This window comes from Python bivittatus, unplaced genomic scaffold (genome assembly GCF_059951505.1).
Source record: "Python bivittatus isolate LINGU-HERP-01145 unplaced genomic scaffold, Pbiv_v1 ctg000080_np1212, whole genome shotgun sequence".
Lineage (NCBI taxonomy): Eukaryota > Metazoa > Chordata > Lepidosauria > Squamata > Pythonidae > Python > Python bivittatus.
In genome coordinates this window covers 44,049,387-44,060,229 of record NW_028277035.1, presented here as the reverse complement: position 1 = coordinate 44,060,229, position 10,843 = coordinate 44,049,387, and the positions used below count along the sequence as shown (strand labels likewise).

The 10,843-nt window shown below is 40.8% G+C and overlaps 1 protein-coding gene across 1 annotated transcript; it reads right to left on the bottom strand.

Moving 5' to 3' along the window:
- Nucleotides 1–638: 638 nt before the first annotated feature.
- DOK3 (docking protein 3) lies at nt 639–10,830 on the bottom strand. Its single transcript, XM_007420304.4, has 5 exons — nt 10,771–10,830; nt 7,905–8,195; nt 6,620–6,710; nt 4,631–4,803; nt 639–2,611 (listed from the first exon to the last, which is right to left on the bottom strand). The coding sequence occupies exons 1-5, from the start codon at nt 10,825–10,827 to the stop codon at nt 1,826–1,828; spliced, it is 1,398 nt and encodes a 465-aa protein (XP_007420366.1). The 5' UTR covers nt 10,828–10,830; the 3' UTR covers nt 639–1,825.
- Between the last annotated feature and the right edge of the window lie 13 nt (nt 10,831–10,843).

Below are 10,843 nucleotides of genomic sequence, written 5' to 3'. Positions count from 1 at the left end.
CCTATATTTCTATAGTTACATGCCAACTTAGTATGGTTTCCATACCAAAGTGCACTCTAATCCATGAAGTTTATGCTGCAATAAACTCCATATGGTTTGTTGATTAAACCAGAGTTAGCTCTAGTTGGCTCTGATGCTCTAACTTGTAGACTCAAATCCTTTCTTCTGGGTGTATGTATTATTTACTAGGCTATTAGGGTTACTTTAAGAAAAGAGGCAGATTCATAAACCTAAAAGCCAAGATTCCTCCCTTTTTTTGCATAAGATTGATGATCTTATACTTACCTACAGCTTTCCACAAAGCCAAACATAGCTGCTCTCTCAGAGTGCTTCACAACAGTTCTGTCTCTTCTGTCTCTGATCTTTTGCACTGTCGAAGTGAAGTGCTAGTGTCCCAACTTACTAATCAAAAGACACTGCAAAACTATTAAGTGTTTTTCTAAAGAGAAAAAAAATGGGATGTTCTCGTCCATATACATAACAGGAAGTATATTCATAAAAGAGGCCAAGCAATTGTATCCTCCATAAACACCATTTCTCTTCCCAGTTCCCAGTTCTAGGATGCTTTCTTCTGAGAGATTAGGGATCCTCTAGGCACATGGAGAAACCTGGTAGAGAGAGCCTATTATTACTGTTGCCATGAAGATGCAGTTGTTAATCTTGATAATTGCTGTTTGGATTGTTTAATAATTTTGCTGTGCTTTTGTTTATTATGGATAATTAGTTCTAGTTCTGTTACATTAACTACTTAATATACTTATCCATTTAAATTGTAATTATTTATGAGCAGGCCAAGAGGATCTCTAAAATATCCATGTAGACCTGTATGATGGTACACATATCACATTATCTCAGAAATAAGCGAATCACATGTGGCTTCAAGTTATGTGTGAAGTAAAATTGCACTACTGAGTGATCTATTTTGGCGCATTGCATCTGGAATTACTGCTTTGGTTTTCCCTAATGCATGATGCTCTTGCCTTAAAATGTCTGAGGCTCAATTTTCAGATACAGAAATGCCATTCCAGCAACTGAGGAACAAATGAAGGGAAACAGCTTCGAATGCAGAAGCCTATCGTCTGCATTCTAGTACTGTACTCTGTAGGGTTTAAGAGGAATCGGCACACTATCACATCCACAGCAATTCCTCCACCTAGTATCTTATGGGGCAGGATCTCTTCTCCAGCTGAGCTCTAAATGCAAGAGAGATACTGCACTCTAGTGGAAGAAAAAGAGCAGGACCCAGCAATTACTAGAAATTTACCATGCTCTTCTATAACTCAGTGCCCAAATTGGGACCCCAAATAGATATGAAGCCATTTTAAACCACTGTCTTCCTATCTCTATATGAACTGGCAATAATTCCCCAAAGTCATACTATTTTTTTTTCCTTCCTACAATCTTGGATCATTAAGGCAGGAATGGAAGAAACACAGGTCTTGCATCACTGAGTTATTGTCTTCATTACATGTGGAAGAGATTACTACCGAAAGACAGTTCCAGCAGTACAGTGAAAATTATCTATAGTAGCTGAAAAGGAAACGAGTGAAGAGAGTCATGACTCTAGAGCAACACAGAGTTGAGATGAACAGATATTATTGGTAGCCTAAGATTATGGTGTTGCAAAACAAAAATAATGTATATATCCATTTAGCCTTCAAGGAACCGAATAGGCCTGAAGGGCTTTATCCCCATCCAATCCATCAGGGTACATAATTATCCCTGCCTGGGTGTTATGGATATGAGACTAGACAAAGAAAAAAAAGATACGCAGATCAGAAGAATGCCAGGCCTTGGGACTTGACCTCTTAGCTGGATGAGTTTATTATGGCTTGTCCACGGAACTAGAGTTCTTGCTTTTACCACCACCTCCTTCTCTACTAAGCATGGTAACCAGCTTGTGCTTAAATGCCCCAGCTCCTCTTGCCTTGGGCCTACCACTCCCTTCACCTCCACTTGCAACCTCCTGGCCATCTAGCAGGTGAGATGGACACAGTCTGTCCGGAGAGGAGTCAGCCCTTGCACTTGAGCTAGGATGGCTGCTCAAGCGCTTGACTGTTACAGGATTGTTATCATAAATGGACAATTGGTCGTTGTTGTTGCTGCCCTCGGGGGAGTCTCTGTAGTTAAAGCCAAGACATTCTGAACCAGAGGCACGCTGTTCCAGATCATGCAGGTTCTCATAGAGATGGTCTGAGAGCTGTGCTCCTTGCTTTTGGGACTCTGTCTCTGCCTTGCCCCAAGGCTGAAACATGAGAGGTAAGCTCTTGCCAATGGAAGCATAGATGATGGGTGCTTCAGGAGACCCAAGCTCTGGGGAAACAGAGTGGTTTTCGCTAGAGAGGCTCATTTCCATGCTTCCCTTTGGGGTTCTAGCATAGAGTGGTTGCACTTCCTCCAAACTCTCTGTGCCACTGGGCCATGACCAGGCCCCCACTTTCTGCATACAGTCTTGAGCTTGAGAAATCTTGTTGTTCTCCGTAAAAATGGCCTTTTGACGGTCTATTGCAGCTGAGACAGCTCTGCATATTTCTGCAGCCTGTGCAGTATTAAAAGTGAAGAGGCCCTGTCCTGAATCACAACGGCGCCCTGCTTCAAAAGAGAAGACAGTCTGGGGAGAGAAGAAAAAGAAAACATCAACAGCTATTCTTTTAGGGTAATTGCTATCAATCAATCAATCAATCAATCAATCAATCGTTTATTTATTTGACTTAGATGCCACTTGACTCCAGATCAACTCTGGGCAGCTGAAATCATAAAAACAAAATAACAAATATACAATAAAAGTAGAATATTAAATAAGAAGGCAAATCTGGCTTACAAAACAAAAATATATCATATACCAGGCAAAGGGCTCCAACCACCTATCCCAGAGTCTGGGAGAAAAGGCAGGTCTTTAAGGCCCTCTGGAACGCCATAAGGGTGGGAGCCATCCAGATCTCAGGGAGAACCTCATTCCAGAGGGCAGGTGCCATGACACAGAAGGTACACTTCCAGGGTGCCAATAGATGGCACTGCTTAATCAAAGGAATCTGGACCCTGATGGATCAAATCAGCCAGGCTGACATCGGAGGAAAAAGGCAGTCCCTCAAGTAACCAGGTGCTATGCCATGTAGAGCTTTATAGATCATCACGATTTCCTTTGTTCAAGTTTGAGCATCATCAGGCAATCTTTGTAGTTGTTGGCAATCTCATCTCGAATCCATGAAAACAGATCCATAAAATTATCAGTTGAACTTAAATTAGTATCTGTCTTATATGGAGTCAGATCACTGATTCATCAAGATCAGGTTACCTTCTGTAATATAGAGATAGCAACCTTAAATGTGCCAAGTGCACTCCTAAAGATTCCATACTATTGGCTAAAATCTCACGCAAGAATGCAGAAATCTTGCATAATTTCTGCCATTGTTAATGTTTAATTTTGTAGATAATATGAGAGGTCTGCAAATACCATTTATAGATATTGCAGATCCAGTGCTGATGATCTGCTCCAGTAGTTCATAAAGGATCTCAGCCAGACATTTTCTTCAGATCATTAACTCAGATTTCCCCCAGCATGGATCCTTCCAGAAATTTTAGTTCAGCAACTCTCATCATCAGTGACCATAGGCTATATGGGAGTCATTGGCCAATACATCCGGAAGGTACTTGGGCCAGGAAAGATATTTTCATCAGGAGACAGATACGACTAAACCCACTACCCTCAGACCACAAGAAAGTATTATACTGTACACTATGTCAGAACTTTGTTCTCTATGTCAAATACTGCCTAGTCCAACAGACAGTATCTTCCAAACAACAGACTTTCCAATTAACTGATACTGTACCTAAGACTTTGACCAGGAGAACAAGGTTCTTTGGCACATAAAGTATGCATTCTCTGGAGGGGCTATGGTCCTTTTGCATATTCCATATTAAAAAATGTACACTCAACAATTGATATAAGGTCACTATATATGAAGTGTTTCTAATGATATATTCACCATCATACTCAAATAGTATATTCACCATAGTATTCAGTCTCCAGGTGAAAGTGGCAATGAAGAACTGGGGAGGACAATAAAACTCTCCAGTGGAATTATCAAATCAAAAAGGTTAATTTCCACATTTCAGTGACAAGGGAGCTTAAAAAAAAATTTCTAGTGTTCTGCTGGGCAAACTGCTTTTGAGAAGCATCTTTTGAAGGTTATATGTTGCCCTGTACAGGTTTGATTATTTTGAAACATGCTGATAGGCCAGGAACTGATGGGACTATCTATTCTTTTAATGGGCACTAAGAAAAACCTTGAGGAACCAGAGGAAGAGTCACAACCGAGACAATAGTCAGACAAAAGAAATTTGGGTCTGAAGCAGAAAGGTAAATTGAGAAAGCGCCTCAGACTTGATCCTCCCTCATTCTCTTGAAGGTAAAGGGAAGGAGCAGGGAGGCACATTCAGATTTGCAAGATTCTGTTACTGTAACCTTACAATAAAAGTAGTATAACTTTGATTTCCTAGTCTGGTCTATCTTGAAGGGCTGACAACTCTCATGTTGTACAACAAGTCAGGAAGTCCTCCATATGTGATGCTCTTAGTCTTTTCTGCCCTTAACAAAGAGGAAGAGGAGAAGAAGGAAGCAGCTACATACCTTTTCCTGACCAAATCTTCGGAGGAAGGTGTAAGGCCAGGTATAGTGAACTTGTCCAGACTGCACATCCTTCAGGACTAGTTGTTCAGGTAAAGGGACCATCAGGTAGTTCCCTTTCAAATGACATCTTGTAGAAGCCTCTGTTGGGAATACGCTCACTGGGAACTCACACACTGTTGGAAAAAGTATTAGATATATTATTTATTTATTTATCTAAGAATCTTTCTTAATCCTTAAAATAATCCCTCAATGGTGATTGCATTGGTATCAATTTTTAAAGAACCATGGATGTCTCAGTTTTAACTTTTCTCATTCTGCAGTAGATTTGATAACATGAAATAAATTTATTTATTTAAAAGACTTACATAGCCACCCATTTTATGCACCATAACTCTGGGTGCCTCACAGAACAATAGTAAAAGCATAAATACTACGAAAACCATAACAGAAACTCCTGGTGCCCCAAAGGCAACACTCCTCTGCAACATCCACATTCAACTACACTGGGCTCTACACCAATGCTTGTGTTCATTAGCAAATGAAGTTAAAATATGTCAGCAAAATTTTGCACCAAGAAAAATGGCACGAATCTGTCAGGACTCAAGAGTTAAATCACCATATTAAAAAATGGGGCCTATAGCTTCAGCCAGTCATAAGGAGGGCAGGCTGATCTGCCATGATCCCTTAATAATCCTACTCAGTATTCTGAAGATATCCCTATTTTCTGTTTTAACTTCGGTAGTACCTAAAACCTTGACTGTTCCTCGGCTGCTTGTGACTCTTGCAAGAACCCTCCATTCTCACCCAAGTATCCTTGCTTGCTTAGACAGTTGTCAGATACAATTTGATTTCCTTTGCCTTGGATACTTTTTGTAGATAGTTGTTCCCTGTCCCTTTCCATGTGCTTTCCCATCCCTTTTGAGAATTGGCGTAGGGTTACCATCTATCCCATCTTTTTTAATAAGCCCAAGAAGTATCTCCCATTTTGTGAAGGCCTTGTGGCATATTCACTATGAATTCACATCTTTCCAAGAGGGATTTTCATCTTATAGGAAAATACTCCACTTTTCATGAAATTGTTTGCTAAATAATAAACGCAAAAGCATTTTATATCATTATCAAATTCTTTGCCTCAGGTTGTCCTTATTTTAATGGCCTTTTCTTTCACACTGAAATTGAACTGTTGGAAGGTGAACGGGACATCCTTGAAGAACAAAGTGAAGCAATCAGCTCCAGAGAGCAGGAAAAGCCTAGTTATTAAAAATACTAAACTTACAGACCTAGTTTTAAATCCTGAGTACAGTTATGGATTCACTTTCAAAGGTAGAACTTGCAATGCTATCTCTGGGATAGAAGAATATTGTGGATGCCAGTAAAGCAGACAATATTGTCCATTATGTTGTTATTTTTTGCCATAATGATGGCTGCTGTCTGAGAATCTTTGCTAGCACTGACACAATAGGCAATCAAACATGGACTAAGGAAGCAGAGTACTGGAATACATATCACAATAGTGAGCAACCTTTGGTGGAGTGCTGGACTTGTCAAGGGGAGATTGCACTCCAACACTCAGATGGGACCAGGACAAAAACCAAATTGGTTTAATTTAAGTAAAATTAAAAATATATTAAATTAAACATCAGTGATTTATCCCTGCCATCACATTAAACCTATAATCTGGTGGCAATTTTGGGTGAAATTCTGGGATCCACAGCAACAGCTTTGGGGCCACAGGTTGAGCTTCTGTTGCTCTAGAGCAGTGTTTCTCAACCCATGCTGTCTGGGGAATTCTGGGAGTTGAAGTTCACACATCTTAAAGTTGAGAAGATTGAGAAACACTCCCCTAGAGCAACCTCAGCCACAGCCAGTTTCTAAGCTTGGCTTTCTCCAGAGGGCTTTTCTTTGGTCATCCCAAATGAATGTGACCCTTTTTAATGCCCTGGCTGGCTGCAGGCCCCTTCATCCCAACTCTTGGGTCAATACACATACTTTTCTGCCAGGATGAGTAGATGGCATTCTCTTCCATTAGGGGTTGAGAGCTTGGAGTGTTTCCAACTGTGCTGGACTGGGCAGGTCTTCTCTGCATGCACCAGAGCAAAAAAAAGATGAAAGAAGTGAGTGGGATTTCAAGATAATTACCCTACAGAAGCAAAGTTGCAACACTTCAGTGGTCCCTCTGAATCATATCCTGACCACCACCTTCTATCACCATATCCAACGACCCTAGCTGCAACTTATTTGTTACGTTTACATCCCACCTTCCTCCGAGAGTTCAAGGTCCTGCGTGTATTACTGCCTCCACCCACAAGTGAAACATGTTGCGCTGAGTGAAAGAGTCACTGAGATCAGTATGGATTTGAACCTGGTCTCCAGAGTTGTACTGCAACATCCTGACCACCGCTTTGCTACACCGGACCTCAACCCATACCATATTTGGTCTGCAACCAAAGCTACTGATCTAGCCATCTAATTCCAACACTTTCCCTGTTACTTATCTTTGTGTCTTTGATCTATTAAGGCTGCAGGCTACCATCCATTTAATTATATTAATTACACTGTTTGTATAGGAAAACCCTACTCAAATTTTATGATTCTGTTTGTAATGTAATAATCATGGAAATGTTCTGCTGTTAGATTATTACTTTATATAAAGTAAAAAAATAGGAATAAATACTGGTGGGCAAGAGTCTGAGTTAATAGAGTTGAGAAAGGGGAAAAAGATGATGAAACTATATATATATTACACCTGAATTCCTATATGTTCTTACTGGAGGAAATACACATTGAAATCACTGGGACCATCTTCTGAATAACAAACCAGAAGTTGGTTAGCTGCAAATGTTAGCAATCCCAGAATTTCCAGTGCTATACTGCTATGTGGTTCGTTAAGTTAATCTTTAAGAGTTTTGGCAGAGAATACATTCAGAATTAAATATATTCAGAACCAAATTAAAAATTTTTTAAGAAAAATAAAATAAGTAGACAAAGAACATCTGTTATCAGAGCAGTCTCATCCAGAAACTCTTTGTACAATGTTTCAAGAAGCTACTGAAATGAGAAGTGACCTGGAATCATAAAATGGAAAGTCATTTGTCCAACCTTCCATGAAGAATATAACAGCAATCTTGGGGGAGCAACTGATTGAGTGTGGCTTCTCCATTAGGGATTGAATGGCTAACCTGTGGGCATGAGAAATCTCCCTACAATTCAATTCAGTTCAAGTAGATGCATGGGATTGCTACTCGGTTAAGTACTGTGGTTATGAGATCAATACCTGAAAAGCTAGTTGGCAGATACATTCAATCCACTCATTTGGCTGATCTGCTGCCAACAACCAGTTGCGTTCCAGCATGCACAAGTAGAAAGGTGTTGTTTCCTTGGGGGAGCTCTGATCATCAGCTCGTTCCACAGAGACACAGTCCGACAGGCGAATCACTTTACGTTCCCCCTTCCGCAGGGTTGCTTTTTCCACTGCAACACCATCACGTGCTTCGAAGTACTCAAGCCGGGCAACACCAAAGGAACTGTCAGCAAAGAGCTGGACCCATACTTTCCGCCAGGTCTTCTGTGAGTGGAGGCAAAGGGATGGATGATGAAACAATCCAGGAATCAGCAATTTGCACACATGAGGAAGAAATAAGAAAGTAGGTCTTATGTAGCCTTGCAGAAACAGGAAGAATTATGATTTTCCTGCTACTGAGCTATCCCACAGACCTCTTGCCAGAAGTAGGAGCCAATTTATAGAATCACAAAAGGCAAACATTTGTTTTTAATTATTCCATGATCCCTCTGTGGCACTTAATAAATATAGGAAGTATCTGTATGATTGCCTCATTTAATATCAGACACAGGATTTAATATCTTTGCTCCCTGAAATCATATAAAAATGTAAATTTCTAATCCTCATGGAACTGAAAAAACTGCAGACTTGATAGTCATGGTTTCAGGGCCCTCAGCTATTATTTATTGGACTGGATTTCTTCTAGCTCATCTAAAGCCAGTCCCTGTCCCTTCCCTCTTGAAATTGCATTTCACCTTGCATTTCACAGTCTGAGCTCAGCGACTGAGCAAGTGAAATATAATAATTTCCATTTCACAAGTCAGATATGTAATTTGTTTGAAAAAGCCCAAAGGAAGGTGTGCACCATTTTTCCTAAGTGGCTTTGGCTTTGAAACACAAAATGGCCCAGACTCAGTATTCTGCCTTTCCAGGCACGATAGTTAAAATCTGTCTGAAATCTTGGAAAACTGCTGCCTATCAGTGTCAATAATTCTAGGCCAGTGTTTCTCAACCTTGGCAACTTTAAAATGAGTGGACTTCAACTCCCAGAATTCCCTAGCCGGCACTCCCAATTCTGGGAATTGAAGTCCACTCATCTTAAAGTTGCCAAGGTTGAGAAACACCATTTTAGGCCAATGGTCCTATGTTCTGAGTTATTTTCCCCCCCCCCCCGGCTCCCCCAATTTCTGATACAACAACTTAGAATGAGAGGATCAGAGGCAGGAAGGGACTTTAGAAGCATGGGCAAATTGTCTGGAAATGATGGAAATGCTATATAGCCCAAGATGGGAAGCACCAGATTTAGGAAGCCTAGTATAAATGTTTGGAAGGTGGGGATTATCATCATACTCACCCACACCAATAGGTGTTCCTCCAGTAAAATTCCTCAATGAGTAGCAGTTATCAAAAGGATACACTAAGTTCACCCATTATGTGAAGCTGTGGGTTGTTTAACCATGGTTAATTCAAGAAATAAGTTAGCTTGGTTCACACCATGCCAAGCCAAAGCATCAAATCATATTAGTTCCTTCTGCAGAGCATGAAATTGGAAAGCTGTTAAAAACAGCATTTCGGCTGGCTATGAAATCCAGCCAAATTTGACAGAACTCCAGGTAACACAATGTAGAGTCTGTGTGTTTTTAAAGGCAAGGAAGAGTTTGGTATGAAAAATATTTTTCCAATAGTACGAAGGAATAATACTGAGGCTTGGGAGCCCCATCCATTGGAGGGGTAACAGCATGTTCTAGCCTACATCCACTTCCATGAAATCAAATGTGCAGAGTGATTATAATAAAACAAGAAAGCAGTATCTTTTAGTCTTGCTTGCCGGCAGCTATTTCCCAAACTCCAAAGTACAATCAGAGATGAATAAAAGAGGGTTGAAATTTAGTTCCCGGATATGACAGTTGTACAGAAGTAACCAAAAATGCAGGCTAGAAAGTCCCCAGTTGGTCTCACCCTTCTAGATGGACTTTGGCTTTATTGGGATGGTTGCCAGCCTTACTGAGATAGTGTCACTGAAGCCATGTGAATATGTTCAGGAAATGCTTGGCTATTAAAAGCCAGGCTACGGCCCCTTCTCAGTGTGGGGTGTCATCTGACATCTGTAAGGCATGGCCTATAAGGCAAGTGACTGAAAATGAGAGAACCACTGAACCGTTCTGTCTCAGTACTCGTGACTTCCCCACCTCACACAGCCAGACACCAATTCAAAGGCTGCCTCCCCATCCAAACTGCAGCAAAAAGACTTTTGGAAAGACTTCGATTGTACTTGCATTAGTTGGCAGTTGCAACACCAGAGTTGGGAAGAGAAAGAAAAATGAAGAGAGCAGGGAATAGGATGAAAAGGAGAGAGCCAAGCTACCCCGCCCCCCAACCTCAACACGGCTGTCTCAAATTAATTTCCGGAGTCTCCCCACTGCAGGACAATGACCCTGGTCTTGGGTTTGTCCATTCAAGGGCACACCCAGGAAAGTAATCCTGCCCATATTCCACCCAGAATGATTGCTTCAGGCCAACATCCCACATTTTGCCAACAGACACATTTAAGGTACACTCCTTAATGTATACAACATTTAATTTTATTTGTGACTGGATTTAATCATATTCAGAGACAACAGAAGGTAGAGCTGTAAACTCACAATTCAGTATGACAACAAAGCAGGAGAATAGAAAATAAATACCAGATAATCACAGCCACTACAGGCTCCGCCTTGTACGACCAAGGCCCTAACAGTGGAAAGCACAAAGAAACTTCTTGAATTTAACGAGACAAACAAAAGCCACAAATCCATTCGCCTCTACCCTTAAGATTCTGTAGAATCAGCCTTCCCATTACCAGTTAAATACCCACATTTACCTTCCCAAATTTGGGGTGCTGAATATACAGGATCCCATCTTTCATAGGGTGCTCCATAGGAGTAAGATCCAAA

What these genes read in the sequence shown, in the direction of transcription:
- DOK3 (XM_007420304.4), bottom strand. Translation starts at nt 10,827, where the DNA reads ATGGAGCACCCTATGAAAGATGGGATCCTGTATATTCAGCACCCCAAA. An exon ending in AGCACCCCAAATTTGGGAAG is followed by an intron (nt 8,196 to 10,770) that starts GTAAATGTGGGT and finishes CTCCACTCACAG; the next exon opens with AAGACCTGGCGGAAAGTATG. An exon ending in GAAGATTTGGTCAGGAAAAG is followed by an intron (nt 2,612 to 4,630) that starts GTATGTAGCTGC and finishes TTCTCTCCCCAG; the next exon opens with ACTGTCTTCTCTTTTGAAGC.